Source organism: Mus caroli, chromosome 6 (genome assembly GCF_900094665.2).
Source record: "Mus caroli chromosome 6, CAROLI_EIJ_v1.1, whole genome shotgun sequence".
Classification (NCBI taxonomy): domain Eukaryota; kingdom Metazoa; phylum Chordata; class Mammalia; order Rodentia; family Muridae; genus Mus; species Mus caroli.
Window position 1 is genome coordinate 103,895,305 of NC_034575.1, and position 25,049 is coordinate 103,920,353.

At 45.1% G+C, this 25,049-nt stretch overlaps 1 protein-coding gene across 13 annotated transcripts in view; it reads left to right on the forward strand.

The window, feature by feature from the left end:
- The window catches only part of Itpr1 (inositol 1,4,5-trisphosphate receptor type 1), a 336,899-nt gene extending 314,704 nt beyond the window's left edge, over positions 1–22,195 (forward strand). For all 13 annotated transcript variants that reach the window (XM_029478976.1, XM_029478977.1, XM_029478980.1 and 10 more), the window contains 2 exons: positions 13,547–13,708; positions 20,856–22,195. In XM_029478976.1, coding sequence (XP_029334836.1) covers positions 13,547–13,708; positions 20,856–20,942 — 249 coding nt within the window. In that variant the 3' untranslated portion in view covers positions 20,943–22,195. The remainder of the gene's footprint in view (positions 1–13,546; positions 13,709–20,855) is intronic.
- Positions 22,196–25,049: the final 2,854 nt, after the last annotated feature.

Consider the following 25,049-nt stretch of genomic DNA (forward strand, 5'->3'; position numbering starts at 1 on the left):
GGAGACTGCTGTCACTGCAGGTGAAGGACAGAAAGGGGACAGCCATCAGGGAGGGAAGCTAAAGGCCAGCAGTGCTCACCCCTCCTAGACACTTCATGTCTTTGACAAAGGCTCTTTAGTGGCATGCGACCCTGAGGAAGGACAGCATTTGCCTGATGGGGGAAGAGGATGTTTAAATCCTCCACTGCTCTCCTTAGTCTATCAGTTAAGATTCTGTCACATCTGCTGCAGGCCATGCAGGAGACCAAGTGGGAAGCCTCAGGTAGGTAAAAGAGCTCAGAAGGTAAAAGAGCTCTCTGGTACCTTGAGGACAGCGCCTTTCAGGCAGAGGCATCAGGCCTAGAATATGGGCCTCCACTCCCAAAGCTAGCGTCTGGCTGGTGATTTAGGAAGAGAGCCTACAGGCCATGGATGGGGAGGATGGGGAGTTGCCTAAGTACTGAGCATTTGCCTGCATTCACGTCCCAAAGGCATATGTCCCTTATGGTAATGGCCAACCTGTATAAAAAAAAACGTGACAGCCAGGTATGTGGTGGCTCAGACCTGTAATGCAAGCCCTCAGGATGTGGAGACAAGATTTCAGGAGTTTGAGGACAGGCTCAATAGGTTAGCGTATCACCTTCCCTAGTTCAGTCAAGAAATGGCCCTCAGTCAAGGTAACAAGGTTCTTCCTCTCCGTCAAGGACAGTTGTGCTTTTCTGCTCTCCCTAGGGGGAAACGAAGGAAACTATCTTTTAGTTGAGAAATTCCCAGCCATTCACCCACAAGTTAAATTTCACATAAGTACAATATGACCTGCATCCTCAGCTCTCTCCTTTTGGTCATCCCTTGTCTTGTTTCATCAGTTGCTTTTCCCACAGAGCCCATTCCTACCCAGGGACAGGGTGTGGGGACAGAAGATCCTGGTCTGAGTGCCAGCTCTGCTCTTTCATAGGCATGAAATCCCCAGCCAAGTCATAGGACATCAGTAACCCATTGACCATCTGGGACTTCTACAAATTCAGGTTCATGCTACCTCATACACCCATCTGGGACTAGACAGATAAGACCCAGAGTGTGGCAGGAGGGTGTGGAGAGCAACAGCTGGTGGGCAAGCCTAAGCACAGCAGCCAGCAAACGGGAAGGCCACATGGTGACAGAAGAGCTTCCTTGTAGTCCCATCCCTGTGGGAGGTACCTCCGCTGCCAGCTAATGGTCACCAAGCCATCTTGATTTTAATAGCATCCTATGTGGAAAAAAAACAAAACAAAACAAAACAGTATCTTCCCCTTTCTCTAGTATCAGTGGGGCTTCTGTCGATTCAGAGAAATGGTCTTAGAGTTCTGGGGTTACTCTCAGTTCACTAGTAGACCTGACCTTCGGATGCAGCCCCAATGGTAAGTGGTCTGTGACTCAGAAGTCTGGAGAAACTTGCTTTCTTCTGTTCCCTGGCTCCGGCTCCTATAATACATGTGCAGCTTAATATATAGAAATGATGTCATCTTTGTCACAGGTAAGCTATGACTGCAGTGACCTCAGATAGCCCCTGGCAGCATAGAGATAGATAGATAGATAGATAGATAGATAGATAGATAGATAGATAGATAGATAGATAGGGCTGCCTTTTCCCATAGGTAGTAGCCTATGGGGTTTTGTTAATCTGGATCTCCGTATGTGTTTCCACAGCTATATACATGCCTTTTATATAATTTCTACACCAGTGGCTTTGTCCTGGGCCCACCAAACTGAGGATTTGTGCTTGTGTAAGGTTAAGGTGATACTATTGGGTAGGAATTCACTGTGAATTATCTGCCCAGGAGGATGTAAATACTACATAAGTGGGGACATTAACGGTAAGAGACAAAATATATGATTCCCAGAAAGATACAGTTGCCCTTTTTTCTGCTGTATTCAAGGGAGAAGCCTGAATTCTTGAATGTTAGAAGCACAAAAAAACATTAAAAGGAAAGGTGCTTTTAAAAAAAAAAATGAATGATGAATTTCTTTTCCTAATTAAACACAGATTCACTTATGTATCTTGAAATTCCACCTCATAATCTTAGCTATCCCTCCCCCCCCCCAAGAAGTGTTTCTGAGTGAACTTCATAGAAAGTGGGGTGACTCGATAGAATATCCTGGGCTATTCTGAGTGCCGCTCCTCCATGGTAGCATGTGATAGACAGGCTATTTCTATCCTGCCGATGAAATGAGCCAATTCAAACCAGATTAGATCGTGTAGGCAGGATTATTGGGAAGCTGCTCTCAGGTGAGTTCACTGGCCCCAAGAGGGGGCGGGGGAGGGGGGAGAGAACGAAGGAACATGAGAACAAAATAACTGGATTATATAGGAAGAACCTCTGGGGAAAGGGCAGCTCAGCCTCTGGGCTGGAAAATTCAAGGTTGCCAGCTGGGTGTGCCAAATAAGGACTGAAGGATGCTGGGAGAACCTGGAGGCCAGATCTGCTTTGATATGTAAAATATGCACCTCGGTGCGGTAAGCCAAAAATCAGGGTCACCCAGGACCCAGCAGTGGCTAAGAATGTGTTTCCCCAGGTGACCTGAACAGCGGCTAGAGTACACTGGCAACAGCAGGGCTGATTGGATAGCGGTTGCCTGTCCTAGGTTATCATTAATCACCCTCCATGCAGCATCTCGCCCATTCTATACCTAGCAGGATATAAACAGTTCACCAATGAGAACTCAGCTGGGTAAAGCAGCCTCTGCAGGGTCACACAGCTGGACCAGAGCTGCTGGGCCCCAGTTCAGCCTCAGGTGGCCCCACCCATACATCTAGGTTCCCTTGCAAGTGGGTGGGGGTTGGGGGCAGCCTGTGCACCTGCACAGGGCCCTCGGCCTTGGGCCCTCCTGGTCGGGAGGCTGCATGCAGCCTTTGTCATCTGGCTGCCTCATCTCCCTTGTGGTGTGGAATTAATCACTTTTTAAAAGGCAGAAAAGGCCCCGTGGGGGGTAGGAAGGAGAGCCGCTGGAAAGAGGATCTCCTGGGTAATGCTGGCTGGCTAATGCATAAATCAGCAGGCCTTGAGCTTCGTGGTTAGATGGGGTTTAATGCTCAAAGCTGTGCATAGCCAGCCTGGCTCCCAGGTGACCACCTCAAGTGCTAGAGAGTGTCCATATGACAGAAGTAGGGCAGGGAGTGTACAGCTCTGGGAAAGAATGTATCTGACATATATGATAAACACCTCTACCACCACTTACACTTGAGACACCAAAGCATAGTCCTTGATGGCCAGATCTGGTGGGGGAGAGAGGACTCTAAGGGCAAGAAGGTAGAGGAGCCATCAGAACCACCAGGCGGACCAGCTTCCACACCCAGGTGACTCAGGCCCTGCGCTTCACCCAGTGACAATCAGACCGGAGAATGTCTGCTCTGACATCCCTTAAGCCCCACGCTGACTCGCTGACTCTTTCTCACCGCTGTGAACTCTTTGTTAATCCTCTCTCAGGTAGTAGAGAGTGTCTGCCCAGCAGGGGAGGGACCCTTGCTTTGCGTTCTTGGAAAAGGCTTTCCTTAAAGAGCCTAATGCAGTCTGTATGAGAAGCTAGGTGAGAATCTTTTTATTTCTTCCTGAAAAGGTCTGTTCAAGGAAGGTTCCAAGCAAATAGATTGTGTTAACAAAGTATGCAGTACAAAAGGTCTCTGAGGGACCAAGGTGAGAAAACTGGGAAGCAAGAGGAGCGCTGGCCTCAGCCTGTTTGTCTGTAGTTGATAAGAAGACACAGGAAGTAAACAGAAAGCTACCCTTAGCAAGGTTGAGAGATCAGAATGGGGAGTAAGTGCCCGCCTCTGCGTGGGTGTCACTCCCTTCTGTCTTAAAGCAGAACTGGCCCAAGTCGTGCACTTTGCTTGACCTGAAGGAGTGCCTGTACTCTGGAGTCTGCAGACAGGCACTCTCCAGTGCAGGGACAGTGCTTCTGCCAAGGGTAGTCCAAGGACTGGCATGGAGACTCTTCATGGATAATACCTAGATAAATCAAGGTTCTGGGTGGCTGTGGAGCAAGGGCTGCCCAGCATAGGGAAATGCATCTCAAATGTCACAGCCACGGGGGTCTCCAGGAGGGAAATGAGAATGAGAGCCCATGTGAGGTATATAACTGAGAGACACAGCCTGGCAGAACATGCAGCCAGCTCCACCCTGACCTGTCTTACCTGAGTTTTGACAGACTCCGCTTTGTCCCGGCATTGGAAATGTGACAGTGACATCCCATTGCTCCATTCAAGCATACAGTTTGGACTTTGATTCTGGAAATCAAGGGAGGATGCTAGGAGGAAGGGAGTGTCTCGATAAATTCCTGGGGCAGCGATATCAGTGTTTCGGTATCCTCAGTGCCATAGCAACAACTTTGTGCCTAACCTGGGAGGCCATATGCATTGGTGAAAAGCCCTGAGCTTCCATACGGGAGGAGACAGCCTGTGCTGCCCTCTAAATACCATTCCCAGAATGCCCCCTGGAGTGAGGTGACACCATGTCCAAGTTCAAGAATATCAGGGTGAAAGAGAAGTGGAGAGGGATTTGGCCACTGCCTTCTCAGGGGCTGGAAACTGTGTGTCAGCACCATTCAGTGTACCTCCCAGCCTGCCAGCCAGCCAGCCAGGCTCTGACCCCACCCGCTGGGCTTGAGCTTGGGTTCCTGTCGGTGGCAGCTGCACAAAACATTTGCTGAGCTTATGTTTCCCCACCTAACTTCATAACATGTTCTGTCCTCTGGTGTAGAGGGGGTGGGGCCACCCCCTCCTTCCTGTGCACTTCATGGACACCTTTTTGGTGCTGGGAAGCACTTGGCATCTGGCCTGCATTTCTGCATACAGCTCTAGCATGCTCTGCATCTTCCCCAGTCTGTATGTTACAGCCTTTCTGACAGAAAGTGGAGCCCTAAAGGATCTGAGATGCTGAAGGGGAGCTGGGGGAGTGGAGCCACCTGACTGGTCTTCCAGGCCGCAGAGGGTCAGGGTCATACCAACAAAGGTTGGATAGAGCCACGGAGAAAGTGTTCACCACCCAAGAGAGCACATGCTTATATGCTTATAGTAAATATTTATATACACATCACCCAACAAGACAGAGCTAATAAACAAAAAGAAAAAAAAAAACTATACCCAGCCCCCCTCCCATTTTTTTTCATCCATCATACAGTCCACTGGGCTGCCACCCATTCAGGCAACATCTGTAATTCCTTTGCCCTGACTCTTGCATTCATTCCTAATGATTCTAAATACCAACTTTGTCTGATATAACCACTTAGTAGTATCATATTGCTACCACAGACAGTATACAGCCATATATACATATACTACACACACACATATATATATATGTATGTATGTGTATATATTTGATAAACAGGTATAAGAGATATAAAACTCAATCTGTAAAGTACTCTGAAATGGACTGTCTTTATCAAGTGCACACAATGGAAATTATTTAAGACCTGTCTTTTTATAGTGAATGCCTTCAGGGAACATGGGAAAGGGAAAAGACTTGGGTACCACCTTTCAAAGTGGTATCAGGGGAGACTCAGGCTTGTATTTAGAGACTAGGATAGGTGATTTGGAGAGGATGGGGGAGTCTGGAAAGCCTGCATCTGATATGCATTCTTCAGAGGTGGCACCATCCCTGCAAACCACTCTCAGGTCAGTAGGTACAGACCAGCTCTTCAGTTCCTTGAGAACTGTGGGCAGAAAGACTTGTAGTGTGTTCCTAGCCTGCCCTCAGAATAGCTACAAAGCAGTGATCCTGAACAAAGCTTCTCTTGAGTTTTCTGTTCAACCCAGCTGAAAGAGCTCCGGAAGCACACCATGGCACATGAGACAGCTATTAGCTGTGTGTGTGTGCTTGTATGTTGGTTCACGTGTGTTGAGACACAGTCTGTGTAGTCCTAGCTGGCCTTGAACTCACAAATATCTTCCTGTCTCTGCCTCCTAAGTGCATATGCCACCATACCTAGCTATGTGTCTGTGTCTGTTCAAAGGTGAATGAATGGAAGGACTTTCTGCTAGTTGGGGGAAAAGATTTTAGAACCTTGGTTATCAGATTAGGCATCAAAGCAAAGAAGAAAGCACTGGATTCAGTCAACCACGTCAACGTTAAAAACTTACAGAATCTAGAACGAATCAAAACTGCTGAAAATTGTCACGGTCTCCATCTCCAACTCCAGGAATGTTCTGGTCAGCTCTTAGCTGGTGGAAACTGCAAGGGAAGCTGCCTTAGCAGCAGGTCAGAAGCCAGCTTGGATGCTGGATTCCAAAAAAGGGTGACTTTTGCCAGATTGTCTCTTATTAACAGTCTCAAAGGGGGCCAGTCCTGCCTTGCCTGGCACAGGCCACTGGCCTACCTCCTTCTCCTCCCTGACCTCTGGTTTGCTCAACGTGGCAGCCTCGGGTGCCCAGGACCCAGGCGAGTCACTCCCAGTGGTGAACTCTGCCTTCTCACAGTCGCCATGGGTGCGCAGGGAACACTCCACCTGTGGCCCCAGACTGACTTGAAAGGGTGATTCTGCACTTGGCTGTGGATGGGAATTTCATCAGAACTGGGTGCGGTTCTCTCTGCTGGCACGAGCTGGTCTTTGTTGTTCTATATCATCCAAGAACAACTATTAACTAAGTCTAGGACGGGTAACAGGTCATCACAGCCCAGCTGGAGATTATGTAATGTGCCTGTTTCAGTAATGTCATTCCGAGCACACAAATGGCCAGACTACCACCTCGACTTGTAAGCGACTTGGACAAACCTCTGGTCAAAGAGAAAAACAGAGTCTCCAAAACCTTATCCCACAGAAAGAAAGTAATTTAGGTAGGAGTCTTGATATCTAGATTACAGCATTGCCTCTATGTGAGCTATGTGACCTTGAGCAAATGACTTTTTATTGATTTATAATGCTTTTATACAATACCATCCATTTTAGGGGACACATTCACAGCTACTTGATCCTTATTGTCACCAAGTACAATAGCTAGTGAGCTCTTGAGAGAGAGACAGAGACAGAGAGACAGAGAGAGAAGAAAGGAAATCCTGAGCTAAATGAGCTGACTCACTCTGTCCTGTGTGGATAGAGAAAGTCACACCTCTAACTCTGCCTAGCTTTTGATCCAGGCCTTTGCTCTTTCTACTGTCACAAATCTGTGGTAGACATGTATAGAAGTGGTGAAAAAGCAACATCTGTGCTTTAGGTTGACTGGATTCTCATTGGTAGCTTCTTTGAGGTAGCAATGAAATTCCAGGTAGAAGATATCTCTCTCTCTCTCTCTCTCTCTCTCTCTCTCATTAAATTTTTCTCAGCAATTTTAGGTTTATAGAGAAATGGAGCAGGAAGCTCATTTTCCCATGTATCAAGTCTTACCTCCTCCCTTTCCTGTCTTTCCTTCCTTCTTACTTCTCTGCCGTTAACCCAATTAAAAGTGTGCATTGCTGAGGATATAGCTATAGCTATATACAGAGAGATCAGCAGCAGCAGCAGACACACAGATCCTGTGACACTGTTGTGAAAGTCCTAGTTTGTGTTGGGAGGGCTGCTCTTGCTGTTTGATACTCATCCAGTGTTTTCTGACAGGCATATGGTTTGTAATTACGGAATCACACAGGCTAGCTTCACTGCCCTAAAGCCTCTGGACCTCATGTGCCTCTCCCTCAGAGCCTGTGGCATCCACTGAGTTTACCAAGTTGGAATATACTTTCCAGGGGGTTTTAATGTATAAATATGAAAGTCATGGAGCATAAAGAACAAATACACTTTAAAGAATACTTTACTTTCTTCTTCAGCGTAAATGACCCAGCCTTGCTCCCCAAAGAGACAATTGATTCCAAGTTTGCTGGGTACCCTACATGTCTGCTTTGTCCAAATTAAGTATTATGTTCCGTCTCCCTCCCCCTCTAAGCATTCTGAGGCGTTGAAGATTGAACTCCAGTGTGTTTCTGGCCTCTCGATTTCTAGTGTGCCAAAAGACACAGAGTTGCAGCTACCATCTGAGCTGAAGATAGTCTGGACATCTAGAATCTTCCGAAAGGGATTACTTGGGGGCAAAGCAATAGTTCCATTTCCTAGACCTTGCCGTCTCTTCCATGACCCATCTGTTTTACCCTTCACCCAACTCCCAAGTCCTCATGTTCTCATGAGACTTTCTATAGAAGAACAAAGGGTTTGGCAAGTAACCTGCTCGACCACATGTCTGTCAGAAAACACTGGATGAGTATCAAACAGCAAGAGCAGCCCTCCCAACACAAACCAGGACTTTCACAACAGCGTCACAGGATCTGTGTGTCTGCTGCTGCTGCTGATCTCTCTGTATATAGCTATAGCTATATCCTCAGCAATGCACACTTTTAACTGGGTTAACGGCAGAGAAGTAAGAAGGAAGGGCTCCCTCTCAGGAGGCCATGGATTCTCTGGAATCTTTCTCAGAACAGCTCCTTCACTTGATCCTGGGAAGAAAAAAACACCTGCCTCTCAGCATTGGCAACCCCTGCCTCTGCTCCCAGCCCCCCTACCACCCCCTCCCCTCCACACACACACACACACACACACACACACACACACACACACACATGTACACACACTCTCCCTCTTTCCAGTCAAGGATGTGTTGAAGTGGCTGGTCAGTGCCACCCCCGGGTCTAAAACTTGAGTGTTTGCCTTTGTAGGGACTTTTCCAACCTTACCTAGAAAAGAACTAACCAGAACTTTAGCACTTGTGGTTAGCCTGCTTCCGGCTGTGGCTTCAGTTAGTCTGTGTGCTCTGACAGAGGAAGTATTTGCAAGGATGGGAAGTGCATGACTGGATTGTGGGAGGACCCGGGCAGACGGTGCCTCATAGCATTGGCATGTGAGATGCCAGCAGCAAGCTGACTGAGGAAGGCGAAGAGGGATAGCAGACCCAGAATGGCAGATGCCATGTGATGCCCACACACACACACACAACCACACACATTCCCCACAGTGTGAACTCACTTAGAAACAGGATGTCATGGTCAAGGATGGCTTTTCCAAAAATGCAAGCCAGTGGCATGCTTTTGATCCTGAGTAGACTTTAGGGCAAGAGTCTGCAAATATGGCTAGATGCATGGTGACAGAACTTGTGGATAACAAGCTAGTAATGGCATTAAAAGTCCAAGGCTTCACACACAGACACACACACACACACACACACACACACACACACACACCTTCACTGCATTACAGTAGTCTGAAGGTTTTCTTTTCAGATTGATTCCCCATGTAGATTGGAACCCTCTTGATGAAGAACCCCAACCAGCAGGAGCTTATCCATCCTATTGAGCCACATGCAAAAACCAGCTGGAAATGGAGAGAAGAGTTTGGCTAGAATTGCTAATTAATTTTAACTACTTCGTAATTGGAGATTTGACCTAACAGGCAGGTGATTCATTTAAATACTGGCGATACCAAAGTTCTCACATTTAAGGATCTGTTATTTCAGCACAGAGCTTAGATTCTGTTCTAGGAAACTTGTCTTCTATGCATTAGGATTTTAATGGGGTTCCTCCTACCCCAGTTTCACATTTTGAACTTACAGAGGCAGTGAAGGGGTCATAGCCCAGAAAAATCTCTTTCCTACCTTTTCATGGAAGATCTCCTAAGAAGTAGAGAATGAAGGGTTATCCCAGGTGAGAACACATGACCTTTGATTGTTGTAGATGCTACTGAAGTTTGAAAGTTTGGTCCACAGCACTCTTTCAGTTTGCTATGGTTTAAAGATCCATTATGTCTGTGGATGTTTATGGACTCGTTGAACAGTGCCTTCATATCCCAGAGTCACAGGTACCCCTGTATAGAGCAGGGGGAAAAAACTAGAAAGAGTAAAGTTGAGTCAAGGACTCTTGTGTGGAAGAAGTGTGTGCGTTTTACATGTGTTCAAAGCCCTTTTTGCAGTCACTGCTCGAACTGGGGGTGGGGGGTGGGGTGGATGTCACACGTGCTACAGAAGAAGTAGAAATTCATTATAGCTCAATCTCATTGTAATCTGTCATTGTTCAGTCGTGTGTTACCATTCCCTAAATTCAAAGCTGTGTGCACACCCATATATGGATCTTCTGGAGTCTTTTAAAGATTCACTGACATGGACTCTTTGGAAATCTGTCTTCTCTTTTTTCTAAAAGGGTTGCTAAGCACATGAGAACATAGGGCGTTAGAGAGCCTGACCTTAGAGGAGTTTACTACCAGCTTGGCCTTGGGGCATCTATTTGCAGAGCAGTAACAATCACAAATGAGCCTAGGGCTGCTCACTATGCATGCCCCACACCTAGTAAGGTGGACTTTCTTCTCTCACATCACCTTTCTTTTTTCTTTCCTTCATTCCCTGACTCACAGTTAGTTCCTGTCTCCTTATTCCCGATGCTTCCTTGGGCTGTACAGCTGTACAGCTACGATCCAAGCTACCTTGTCTGACCGTAATAGTCCTCCCTTCTGCTCATGTGCTTCAATGCAGCCTCCTCTTTCTTACCTAACACCTACTTTCCTCGTTTCCCTGGCAGGCACCTGGAGATGGAAGACCCGCTTCCTACCTAGGTGTCCAAGGCAAACATACCTACTTTTAAAGAGGTCCCAGGACCCAGATGCAGTGACCATTATCTGTGTGGCCACTGCACCATGCTTGGTGCCACACATTTTTCCTATAGTTTATGTTGATTTTGTTATACTTTTAGAGTGCTTTCCTGCTTACACACACTTGAGCTCAAATGACTCTAGGATGTCCACCCATATACTCCGCTATAATGATATAGAATTTGTAAATACAAATTAATTCCTAAGATCTTATTTGAAAATGGGCTTGACAATGATAGTAAGATTTGGGATCTTTGTTCTCCTTCTCTGGGATCATTCTTCTACAAAACTTATTAAAGTGAGGCTGGATATCTGTGGCTTTTGATGGGTAAATTGGCCTCTGAGATCCCTCAATCAATTTGGGTACATGACTTTGTCAGCCAGTCCCCAGCATCTGATCCCTTCACAGAAGCTAGTTTACCCTGATGAGAGAAAGCTCACTATCCAGCAGCCACATGCTTCTGTCTTCTGAAATACAACATTCTTTTCTCCCTCAGCATTTCATCCCTTGAACAAAGATGTTTCCTTGGTGGGAACATGGTTTTATGTGTCTGAGTGACTGACACAGGCCTGTAGAGTCTCAGCAGCAGCAGGTCACTGAAGCTGTTCTGTAGATAACAGATTACAGGCAGAGAAACACTTCAGTGTTTTAGCTAGTAGCTTTGAATCAGAGTATTTTATGGGCTGATCTTTTGCCTGTCGCTCTGTCGAGAAATTTACTAAAATGAATGTGGGGTAGTATAAATGTTTATCAGAGGATATAGCAGGGTAGACAGTGCCATGTTTTTCTTTCAACAGAAAAGAAACATTGTAAGCACCTCATATTTAACTATTTAAGCTCATGTGAGTAGAGTCGAGTGTGTGAAGGATCCCTCCATGTTCCCACAAACACTGACTGTCAGCTTTGGTCTAGTCACTCCATAGAGGTAGGTCCAGCCCCTCACCTTAAACAGTAGTGAGCGCCTAGGAATGCCTTCGTGGACTCCCCTGGTGTTTTACATTGTGATTTGAGCTGGGGATATAGCTCAATTGGTAGAATGCTTGCCCAGAGCCACAGAAGTGGACATGGCAGTACATAGCTATAATTCAACTGTCAAGAGATAGAGGCCGGAGCATCAAGAGTTCAAGGTCAACTTATACACAGTGAGTTTGAGGCCAGCTTGGGATACATGAGATCATGACTCCCTTCCCCCACCAACATACACACACACACACACACACACCCCACAAAGATGTGCAAGAACATGGGTTGCCTTCTTTATTTTGAACCAGGTCTATGAATGGCTTCTCCTGCAAGATCACCTTAAGTGAAGACAGTTTAATGGTCTCAACTGATATATCATATCTAGACTTAGGTCTCTCAAGATACGGACACCACTAGTCCACAGTCCAAACCCAGTGAGCCACCAGCACTTGTAAATAATGTTTTTTTTGTTTTGCTTTGTTTTGTTTTGGCACACAGCTGCATCTTTCCTTTCATACCCATAGATATCTTGAAGAGGGCATATGGTTCATAAAGACAAAAATAGTCTGTGTCAGAAAAGACTGGCTCCCAGAGCTGAGAACCCATAGTAGATCGTTGTTCCTGCCTACAGGGGTGTTCTGAAAAGTGTGCAGTGTGTATTGATAAGATCAAAGTGGCCCAGGTGAGAAGACAGCGGCTAGGCCCAGGGTGAGTCAGTTCCCCTGGATCTCTGTGCATCCCTGCCCCGAGTATGAAGCATGCTGTTCAGGAGGGAGGCATCATGGGAAGAAGGAAGTGAGGTGAGAGAAGGAAAAGTCCCACTCTGCTAACCAAAGGTGAGAAAGACCGTTCACACGTACAGGCTGAGACACCAAGAGGATGGAGCTGGGTGGGGCATGTGGCTGAACTGCCCGGCCTTGTACAGTGAGCAGCATCTGTCGCCCACTGAAGGCTGGAAGGAACATGGCTGTACCTTCCAGAAGCTCACCAACTGGAAATGGATTGAGGAGCCCATTGCCTCGTCTTCAGTCCATTAACAATCCTTTACCCAAGCAAATTCACACATATTTTAAAATGCCAGAACAGGCAGGGACTTAATGCAGGTTCCCCCCAGCCCCATGTAGCTCCTTTTAAATACAGTGCAGTGTAAGGCACTTACAGTGGTCAAAGCCTCAGACAGAGAAAAGATGGTAACATCAGGGGGCACATAAAGGGCACGGCGTTTCAGTTGGAAAGAAGGAAATATTCTGGTGTAGGCTATGCAGCAGTGTGAATGTATTCAGTGCTCCTGAGTTGTGACTTAAAAATTACTGTTTCTTATGCGCGTTCTTTTGCCCCATCTGAAACAAAGCTTGTCAGTCATGTAGTTTGGCAAAGCTAAGAGCCATAGTAATACAGACAGAAGCTAAAGAGGCTGTGTCCACTGCTCAGCTAGGAACTTAAACTAGAAGCCTACTTTCCCCTTACATTCAACTTTGCAGCAGTCTCCTCTTCCGGGAATTAAGAGCTCCACCGTGTTGAGTGCAGCTTCTCTAGGCTAGGGAGATGGCTCAGTCAGTAAAGTGCTGGCCACACAAGCCTGAGGGCCTGGGTTTGGCTCCCCAGAACCCACGGAAGAAGTCAGACCAGGTGGTATATACCTGTGCTTCCAAAGAAGTGGGGATCCTTGGGGTTCGCTGGCCAGTGAGTTTAGCCAAGTTGGGGAGCTCACATGAATAAGAGTCCTTTTCTCAAAATAATTAAGTGGGGTCAAGCATAGTAATCTACACCTTTAATCTCAATATTTGTAAGTCAGAGTCAGCCAGAGATCCCTGTGAGTTCAAGGCCAGCCTGATCTACACACTTTTGGGCCAGTCAGTAGTACCTAAGGAGAACTGTTTCCAAACCAAACCAAAACATAAACGAACAAACAACACGGAGAGTTAACCAGGAAGACTCTGATGCCAGCCATGGGAGGATGACGGGAAAAGATAACTCTTTGCTGTTCCACCCTCAGAAGTACCTCCCTCTGCTTCTCTTTGTGAATTCTAGGAAAGAAACCTTGATTGGTTCCCCAGAATGAGAGCCATGTCCCTGGTCAGCAGCGATTCTGAAGGGGAACAGAACGAGCTGAGGAACCTGCAGGAGAAGCTGGAGTCTACCATGAAGCTGGTCACCAATCTTTCTGGCCAGCTGTCAGAACTAAAGGACCAGGTAAAGGGCCAAACCCCCTCACGCACCCCTCCCACCCCATCCTCACTGCAGTCTCCCATTCCAACTCTGGCAGCACTCATGCTGCAGTAATGAAGCATCTTACCTCCATGGAGGGGACTGGGGGTCAGAAGACAGACTCCCCCCTCACGGTCACTGCTTTGGCTGCCCTTACCCTTGGCGTGGATATGTCACTGTTTCTGCACTACTTAGGCTGTGGTCTCAATATGTAAACTATCTCAGTGAAACACTGAGCAACAAAAACATTACGCTGCATAGAGCTGCACCCCTTGCGACCTGACTCACTGATGGGAGAGTGTGTGCTTAGTTCTGTTTTAGCTTCTCAGCCCTGTGACTTCTCAGGTGTTCACCCGCATTTTAAAACTCCACAACCGGAGAAAAACTGCAGGTTTGGGGGAGCTTTTCTAGTCATCTCAGAAACACAGCCCCCTGCCCTACTACCTCTTGAGGGAAGTTGAAAAGAAATGGCGGATTCACACTAAACCTAGCTTATTGTCCTCCACCCACAGACCTTTGATGCCTTGAGAGCACAGCAAGCACCCAATGGTTGTATAGTAGTGATAGGGGCCACTTTGGGTCAAGGACTTGAACCAGAGATGGGGAGCAGCTCCCCAGAGATAGCCACATACTAACAGGTACAGCTCAGCATCATATGGTTCTGAAGGCATTTTAATGGGCACCATAGACACTGCAGTAGGCACTGGACAAGCCTGCCCTGGAGGTAAGTAGCAAGGTGTACCCACAGGTGACTTATTACTTTTATGCACTTCACAACTAGAGAAGAGCTGGCCTGCAATAAACACTTCTCAGAGGCAGTTGAAAGAGCATTTTTAATAATTCTGCTTTCAATTATATTTCTTTTCCCGCTGAATTTTGCTCATCTGTGCCCTAAGATACCATTCGGCCTCAAGTTCTTTCCTTTCAAATACACTAAGATACAAATAAGAAAAGACCAATGAGAGAAGGTCTTACTGATGAGAGCCATCTGCAGCCCAGAGCTTGGCAACCATCTGAGATGAGCAATAGCCTAAATGAGAAAACTGAGGAAGATCTAGCTAGATTGCTTTCCTTATTAACTGCCCGTCCTGCTGTGAGACATTTAAGGGTGATTCAGGAATGCATCAATGACTGAGTCTGCATCTGTCTCTCCAGCCCCCGAGAGAGGCTGGTGAACTTCACAGCCCAGCAAGCTCTTCTCTCCTGTCTGAGGTAGCTGTGGCATCAAGAATCTCAGTCCAATTAGATGTTTTAAATTAGGTACAGAGAACAATTCTTGGACTCTGATCCAAGACACTTAAACACAGGTGCTACCCGTGACCTTGGTGCCATTTTTTTTTTTCAGAGCGTTCACCTACACTTCATGCCCAGGGTATCAGAACTGCTACTGCTCAGGCCTCCTAGGGATGGTGTCTAACCCTCATCTGAGTTCCTCAAGACTGTTTATCATGATCCTTGCAAGCTCAGAAGCGACGTGCTCTATTGATATGAACAATTGGGGGGGGGGGGCCTCCAGTTTGTCCGAGAGTTTCTTAAAAACAAAAGTACTAAGTTTTGGAGTGTTTTGTGGTGGTCAAGATTCTGGTGAAAATCCCTGTCCCATGATATGCTGAGTAGTCTGTCTCCCAGTGGCTCACGTACAGTGATTCAGAAGCTACCTGGAGCCCCACTTCACAGACCTGGGTGTGAGTTGGCCTGAGGAGATACAGCAGGGATGGCAGGAGTAGGGAGATGCCTCAGGAACTCATGGGCCATCCTACCAGTACCCTGATTTTCTGGATAAGGATGTCAAGGAGCAGAGCAGGTCCCACTGCACGGCACAGCAGGAGAGAGTAAAGCCCTCATCCCCCAGTGCTGGCCTGCTTTGAAGTCTTTAATAGGTGTGTTCTGTTTTGTATTCAGTTTGCCTTCTGTGATACATTTAAATTTTATTTTCCTTTCTTTTCTCTGTCTTCCTTTCTCTTTCTCTCTCTCCCTTCCTTCCTTCTTCCTTTCCTTCCTCCCTTCCTTCCCTAAAAGAAGAAGAAACTATTTCATGGGACTGAGGATGCCTCCACTGTCATATGCAAACAAAAAAGCTGTGCACATCTTTTGTAAACTCGGGCCAGGGTAGAGCTATTTCTCCCGAGCTAACCCTAGACTAAAAGTCATGAAATCACCTTAGATTCTGGGTGGTTTCAACTGTTCCGTCCCCAGCCCTTCTTATATCGTTTTCCGTTTTCAGGTTGGCAGTAAGAAATGCTCTTTAGAGAAAAGCCTCTGAGGGATTCTGAAAATGAATTTTTTTTCTTTCTTGGAAAGTGTTCTAGGCTACAAAGAAGCATGGAACAGCAATAGCACATTTTGAAGTTCTCTTTTTTACCAGGATTGAACTGCTGAAGTTTCAGCATGCTAAGAAATACAGGGAGGAAAAAAAAACAACAAAACAAAAAAACCCACAGTTGCTTTGGGGTCAGGAAAGGGTTGTTTCATTCAAAAGGAGGTAGAAATTGCTTCCTTAATGGGTCACCTTAACAAACCTTTGCATCATCTCCGAACTAACTTGACTAGGTTTCAATGTTATTAAGTTTGGTGTTCAGAGAATTCTAAACGTTGTTAAGCTGTTGTGGATTGGAACTCATGGTGGCATGTGACAGATCTGGTTTTGGTCATTGCAACGATTCCTGCCCACAAAAGGCATCAAAATGGATTAAAACTAAAAGCCCCACAAATGGTTCAAGAACAAGAACCTCTGTCACAGACATTTTTTTACTACAGCCATGAAAGACCGCCATTCACTGGGAAATCCACAAAAACTTGCTTCATCCCTTAGCTATTCCGTAGATGTTCTGGCCCAGAAACCAGCAATGGAGCGACAGTCATTTAAGTGTGAATGACTTTGGGTTTCACTCCTTGCTGTATTTGAGGTCTCTGGGTGTTGTTTTCCTAAACTACCAACGAGGGGAGGTGTCCTTGCGAGGATATTAGTGAAAACGTGATTCGTGGTGTCAGGTGTTCATTCTACTGAGACGGTTGCTATTCAAAGAACTAAATGATGCATCTCATCTCCAAGTTTCCCCTCCCAAGAGATTCTGAATACTAAATGTGGTTCTCTTACATCCTTATTCCAAGGAGGAAGACTAATGTAAGAACTTCATACATTTTTTTTTGCATGTTTCGTTCATAATGCAAAAGAGCAAATACTAAGCAAAGGTTAATTTTCTTGAAAATGTGACTGGCTTCCTAAAGGACAGCGCCCCTTACCTGTTATGCTAGGAATGTAAGAAGTGCCTGAACATCTCAATTATATTAGCATGTTGCCTTTTTTCATGAAAGAGAGCCAAGACAGATGTCTGCCTTCTAGGACTCCATGTTTAGCAAGAAACATAGAGAAGGAGTGAGTAGGGCTCCATCGAACACAGAGGAGGCTGGCCCAACAGTGGCTTCAAGTGAGACCAGTGTAGCTTCTGAATAACACAGGAGGTGGCTTCTGGGCTGGCAGAGAACTACAATAGGGGCCTTCCTGGCAAGGAAGCAGCATGAACAAATGCATGACTGAGCATGGCACGCTCAAGGAATGGCTACATACCCAAGTTAACCTGACTCCTCACTTCCACCAACACGGGAGCCATGTGTTTGCCAAGAACAGCACTAGATGGCAGGGACACAAGGGCAGAGAGGGCCTAGCATCTGCCTTCTAGATCTAGCTGTCTCCCCACCAGGACTTCCAAAGGGGAGTGATGAGTTCCTCACAGTGAGCTTAAGGGAGAGACTGCAGCCATTGCCCCAAGACCTTCTCAAGATAGTTTGTGTGTGGTTCAGAGTCTGAGAAATAGTGTTTGTCAGTGAGGTAGTAGTTAACACATGGGGGGTAGGGGGGAAGGACCTGTAAGGGTCTGAGCAATACTAATATACAATATTATTTCATATTTAGCAGATGCTATGTTCGGGGCTTGTTTCAGGTTTTTTGTTTTTGTGGTTTTGGCTATTATCTTGTTTTTACTTCTAAGCATCTTTTAAATCCGACTGACTGTACAGAACCATAGGACAGAATTCTGGTTATTAGATTTTGCTGGCTATTTGGCATCTCAGTAACCAGGATGTTTGTCCATGTGTAACCAGCAGCTTTTCAGAGAGTTATTAAGGTCAGTTGTGAGCCATACTGGGGGTGGGGGTGAGCCTCAGCCCTGTGCAAACTTATATTCACGTCATGATCACCCATGCTGGGTCTAGTGTTCTAATGCAAGGTCTTCATGACTTTGCTTCTGTCTGACTTACATTTACATCTATATTTATATTGACAAGAGGCAAAAGGCAGCACAGAGATGTTCAAGGTGGTTTCTGCGTTTGTATAGCTATAGCAGAGCACTGTTTCAGCTGCCAGTCTTCAGCTGTGTGGAGATTCTAAAACCTTTGAGTGTTCTCCAATGAGGATGTTCTACATGACTCAGTTACTTAAGTATAAATCTGATGGGGACTTTTATCAGTGGTCAGTTTTGCTCTGGATATCCATTAATTAGGACAGATTATTTCCTGACAAGGTGATGGAAACACATAGTGAGCGAGGCCTTGCAGTAAGATAGCCAGTAGGCTGTATCATGGGAAGTCTGGAACAGGCAGGAACGGTAGGAAAGCTAAGCGTTCAATATCACTGACCTTGGTTCCTTTTAAGTCAGATTTAGACCTTAGCTGTTTTATGGCTTTTGTTTGTTGTTTTTGTTTTTCCCCCTCTTTAACTCCCTTGTAGTTGTTTCTGATAGCCAATTCTTCCAGTGGAAGGGTTATGGCTTCCTCCTGTCTATGAGGCCAAGGCTAATGCAGATCACACAATCAAATAGTGTGCTACTGTATTCTTAGCTGGAGAGAATCTTCTCCAAGACCTGTCTGCATGGAAGAGAAAGGAAACACGGAAATATATGAAAACATGCTCCAAATGTACACACCCAGTTCTTCCAAAACAAGCCAGCAACATCTTCAACACCCAGGACTTCACTAGAAATACATATTCCTAGGCCCCCACAGAAGACCTGATATATCAAATTCTCTTTGTCTATATTTTAATGTGCTGGGTGGTTACGGTGTTGAACCATTTATGAACTAGTCTATAGAAACGATCAAAGTCAGATAGGTACTGTATTGGGTACTTGACATGATTAGGCATTAAGACTTCACCACTAACCTATAGCACTATGGACCTTATTGGTTTAGAGAGAGGGAAGATGATTTGCTAACAGGCTTTAAAGAAACAAGTAGAAAGGAAGACCAGGACCATGAAGGAGGGAGCCATTGATGGCTCTAAGTGAAGCCAAAGACTCACTTGTTAAAAGGCAGAAAGCTTTACAGGTTGTGAGTTTAAGACAAAGATAGAGTGAGTGACTTACTGAGCAGAGAGGAGGTGAGTGTATAAAAAAGATTCTCTCTGGTCCCAACAGTTACTGAAGTATTTCTGAGAAAGTTGTATGGGCCAGTTTTGAGCTGCATGGTCTTAGCAGTTCCATATGGATGTTTTAGGAAAGTACCCTTTCTTAAAGGGTGAGTATGCCAAGATTTTCTAAACCCATTTTAATACTTGAGATTATCAAGATATGAATGGATTCCCCACAAGATTGCCTGTCTAGACAGCAGTTGATGTGAGAAACCTATCCAAACTACCTGAGCTACCCTATCTGAACTGTCAACCATTCAGATGAGCATGTAACTGACATGTTAATGTAACAATGAGTGTATCCATGTGCCATGTGAACATCTCCTTCCTCAGATGAACCTGTGAATGTAAACTTTGAAGGCTGGCTAGAATATCTTCATTCAGTTTAACAAAAAACTTTATTTAAAACTTCCAAGTAGAGGTGTTCAATCTTTGTACATCTTTTTGTCTAAATTATAATAAAGATAGCGTTTCCATTTGAGCAAAAAAATAGTATCTCTTGGTTTAAACAGTAAAGTGCTCTGCTCTGAGAAAGCAAAATATAACCACTTTAAAGCTGAGCCAGAGTAACTGAGCTAGGAATGAACCAGCAATCAGTGCAGGGAGGAACTGCAACCCAGACACCCTGGCTTTGACTCTGTGCTCTTCCATACGTCCCATCTCATTTCGATAGGTCCTCAGCTTTTTACCCTCCAGACGGGAATTACCTTCACTACTTGGACTGATGCACAAAGTGACAGAAGTTAAATAACATTTTACATTGACTTAAATGGCTGTCTGAGTTTAAAGTCTTTAGGTTTTTACTGTTCTACCCTAAACCTTATGCTATTGGCACATAACTCCATCTAATGTATTCATATAGTCTCTTATCTTAGTTAACTTATGAGCCTCAAGTTCAGAAGTCGTCCTGAGAATGCTGAGAAAACTCTATTGCAGAGAACAGAGTCGTAAAATATCCAGGAGAGAGCTAGAGACCCAAAGTGAGAACTCAGCCCAGCAGCCAGAAGAAAGCCAACCTCTTGCTCTGGGCTGAGAGTGTACTTTCTTCATGGGAACCCACACTGAGAAATGCTCTCACCTGATGTGACCCAAAATCCAGTCCCTGTTCACAGCACTGGTGGCTAGAGCACTGTTTATATAGCCGTTTAGTTACCCTGCACCTTGCAGGGGTGAGGACCTGTCTGTCATCTTTCCTAGAAGAAGCAGGTAACTTTTTTCTCACCTCGCAGAATCACTGAGCAGAGGAACCCAAGACCCCTTGAAGAGTGTGGGCACAAAGTCTTTAGTAGACCCAGGGATTCTAACAACACTGCTTTTTCCAGATCATGTGACATAACATAATCATAGCGAGCTGCCACTTTCCAATGAGTGTTGACATCACTTGGAAATGGCGTTTGGAAATGACCTAGAAGCTATGCTTCACCTGTCGTTTGTTTCTCTATGAAACAAGTAGCAAGCAGTACTTCTGAATGTCACCCTGCTGTGCTCGCTTCGGCAGCACATACACTAAAACTGAATGTCACCCTGCATGATGAGGCCCCAGAACTCCCCATCTGCGGAGGAAGATGCCCTTGTTGAAGGGGTGTGTGTGTGTGTGTGACAGTACACTATTTGTAGAAAGTGGGTTTCAGTATAACCCATAACCACAGAGGTAAATCTATGGTTCAGTGTGTGACCTGACGCACAGGAAGTGTCTGAGTGTAATGATGAAACTTTTTAACTTTCCAGATGACAGAACAGAGGAAGCAGAAACAAAGAATTGGCCTTCTAGGACATCCTCCTCACATGAATGTCAACCCACAGCAGCCGGCCTAGGCAAATGAGGCAGAAGGACTCTGCTCAGCCCTTTGTGTATTACTGTCAGTGTGGGTACGGCTCATTGGTTCTGATTTGCCCACTAAGCTTACATGTGCGCGTAGTACATGTGTAAATACTCAGTTTTGTATTGTATGTATATGATTGCTATTCTCAGAGGTTTGGACTTTCGTATTGTAATTAGCTCTGTTGGCATGGTGACGTGTCACTCCTGCCAAAAATATTAAAAATGCCTTTTTTGGAAGGACTACAGAAAGTACCTGATTTGCACTTGAACCAGATTATAGATTTAAAAGTATATGACATGTATTTTGTATTTAAAACTAGAATAGCCGGTATTTATGTTTTTTTTATAAAACTGTGCAATACAAATTATGCAATCACCATAACTTTGTAACTCCTGAGTGTCCTAAGGGAGTACGCATCTTTGAAGCTGATTTGTTGATACTCATGTAATAAATGGTTAAATATCAAATGATGCTGCTGCTGCCAAAATTATATTAATAGCGAGTTTCTGGCCCCTGGGCAATTTTGTACCTTGTAATTATCCTATGGTGATGCTGTTTCTCGTTGCTAATGGCATTAGTGCCCCTGTATCCTAGTGATAACTCCAGGTCTGTGAACCATTCAAACAGCATTCATTTTGAGAAAAGCAACTTTAGTTTCAAGGATAATTTTAAGCTTCAAAGTTAATCATTTAAAGTGTTTCTTTAAGAGAGCCATGTTAGAGGCTCACACTTTAGCTTGAAAGGAATTGATGAATTAATTTTTTAAAGGGAACTTTTTACACGACGTTTGGAATAACAGCATATTGCTGACCAGTCAGTGTCATCTCCCGGGTGAATTTTGATGTCACATCATAGTCAAATGAGTTAGCTGATGGTTTCTAGATTTTCTTCCTCTGAACCATGATGCAGTAGGTAAGAAGTTACTATGCGTATATACATATATACATTCATATAAGACAAAGTAGGAGCTGTCCCTTAGGATGCATAGCTGAACACTGACAATGCTGTTCTTCTGAAAGAACCACGTTTGGGTTTTATTTCTTTGTCACATGATTTCTTTTCTGGATGGGTGCAAAGTATCACAGGAAGTGTTTTCTACCTGTCGCCTTGTTTTGTACCTGGGTCTCGCTTTACTAGACCGTCTCTGCACAAAAGTTTAAAAACTGAACCGTATGCAGAGTTCCGAAGCAAGTCAAGTTTGTAAATGCATACCTAAAAATATTTAATAAACGATGCAGAATCCTATGCAGTGACTGGCTGGTGGCTTTCATTTGGCATTTCCTTGTGGCTTGAGAACAATTCCAGTGTTAGACTTTTCTCCCCATTGGGACTGAGTTAAACTATAGCTAAAAACTCATTTGGTTGCCAGATTAATTCAGGAAATGCTGACCTGATTTTAGAAAATAAACAGTTGTTTATATCTCAAGAGAAATCAGTCAAACAAATACCAGAAGGAACTTCATACAGAATTTATTCTCCTCAGTGACTGGGTAGCACCAGGATGTCAACGGCACCTGGCATGACACAGTCCAGAGTGCTCTGTTTAGTGTGGGCACCTTTAACTTGGCATTTCCCAGATGAGAGGAAGGATCACTAATCATTGGATTTGTTGGTCCCACTCCCTGGTGACCAGGCTTCTATCACAGAGCATTTCTGATGTTTGTCTTGTACTAGGCTCATTCTTCCATCCAAACAGAGAAAATGTGTTCCTTCCTGAAGCATGGCTGGCTCCGGCTGCTCTTTTGACACCTGTTGACTGTGCTTTGGTAAATGGGACTAATTCTCACCCAGCTCAGAGAACTGGGTCAGATTAAATTCCATCTCAATGGGTAGTTTCAAAACTTACACTTTACTATATAAATTGGGTAACTTAAGTCAATTTTCCAGTCAGTTTAAAAATTTCCACCATAAGGTAAGCCTGCTTTTTGTCTAAAACCAACATGGCTCCTGTACTCAATCCCATAATGCTGTGCGGCCAGCAAGGACCTGCTCTTTGCCCTGGGCTTCGTCTTTGATCTCTCAAGCTCTCCAGCACGGCATAGCTGGCATTGTACGCTGTGTCTCCCCACGTCCTAGCTGGTTCACTGGAAACTTCTGCATTGACATGTTTAGGTGGCAGCTTTTACAGGTTTGTCGTGTCTCATTTGAATCCTGTCACCAAAGATATAAATCTTCATTCAGTTTGCCAGCTTCAGCAGAAAATAATTGAAACTGGAATGTCACTCCGCCTTACTCGCTGCAGGTCCTACCTTGGGAATGTGGGCGTCAACACCAAAGCTGGTACAGTGTAGCTAAAACAGAATCTATAGGTAACTCTCCCAGGGCATCTGAGAGGGCCTTGATTCCACTGCCTCCTCCACACACCACCTTTTCCTACACCTCTGTTTCAGGGGTTGAGATCCAGGTCACCTTCAAAATTACCCTCCGCCATCCCCCATGAAGAAGTAGTATTTCCAGGTTAAGCATTAGGTATGACAATGCAGTGTCCATGTGCAAGAAGAAAGCCTTTGTGGCTTTATTTGCTTAAATGTTTGCCACCATAGCAGATCAAGTTTTGGGGTTTGGTTTGTTGGGTTGGTGGATGGGATTTGTTGGTGGGTGGGTTTGTTGGTGGGTTGGTTTTTGGTAGGTTGGTGGGTTGGTGGATTTGGTTTGTTGGTGGGTTGGTTTTTGGTAGGTTGGTGGGTTGGAGGGTTGGTTTGTTTGTCCTCCTTAAAGGACTACATGCTCAGTCTACCAAACCAAAGAGCACTAATGAGCCTTAAAAGATGAGCCCTGGAGCCTTCAACAGGGAGAGTAACTTCCTGAGCGCTGGCTCCAACATAAACAGACACCTCCTGACTTCTGCAAGACAGAGCTAGCTCTTCCCAAGTCAGGTGCTGCCTGCCTTTTAGCACAGGGCTAGCCTACTTTAGTAGTCATCTCCTTCCCACTCTGTCCCTGCATAGCAAATTCTACCCACCGATCAGTCGTTCTTTTTCAAATCTCTTTCATAAGAGAGTCTATAAGCTAGAAAGCACTAAATGTGAATACTGTATCAAGACTGAAAACCCTGTGGCAAAGATAAGCAACAGGTACACTCCTAACAGATCTGCCTTCCACAAGGAGAGATCTCGTACAATACCTTTTAGCCACATCTTTCAAAAGGAGAGCCAATCTCAAGTCAATCAAGGCAGCTCCCTTCCGATGACTGTACTCATTGCTGTCCCATCCTGTCCCAGAAGTCAAGTGTTTAGCCAAATCCACTTAACTCTAGTTCACTGATCACTTGTTAACAATCAACTGGGATGTTGGAAAACCCCCATAAAGATTTCGATTTTACAGAAAGTACCCAAAATTCCACTGATTTTGCATCACAAAGTGGTGGTTAAAGTACTGTTTTGAGTAAAACGCACTGTGTGTGGTTTTTGTGGGTGGCTTTAGCTAAGAATGACTATCAGACCTCAATTACCTGACAGGAGAGAGCTAAGACGGCAATTATAATTAAAACAATTAGGATCATAACAAATACCTTTCCACCCTTAGCAATAGAAGCCAAGTATAGCATCCCAAAACCAATTCAGAAACAAGCAGCTCAACACACCAAACCTACCAACATGGACAATTTAGAAAACAACAGTGGATTGTATTTGTCACAGCTCACACTATAGGATGGACTGCCTTAATGCTGGACTTCTGAATTCTTTTACGAGTCTCTAGATTACTGGAGGTATGACTTGAGGAAAAAAATAGCAAGCAGGCAACCTAAAATCCTTTTAAGGTCGTGACAAGCCAGTGTGGAAGAGAATCCTAACACCTAGAAGTGAAACTGCATCATCCACCTAGCCTGGAAAGAAAAAAGAAAGCTAAAAACCACCAGAGAGCAAGAAGGCAGAGTTTGAGAAAACCCCTAAGGTGAATTCTGAACAACAACAAAAAGAGTCCCACAACATGAGTGCGTGTTGTGTGCAGGAACCACTGGTGGAAAGAATTCGCCAGCACTTTTGTGATCACCTCAGAGAGAGAGAGAGAGAGAGAGAGAGAGAGAAGGAGGGAGGGAGGGAGGCCAGGTCCATTTCAATGGAACAATACAATACAGTACACACAAGTGCACAATCCA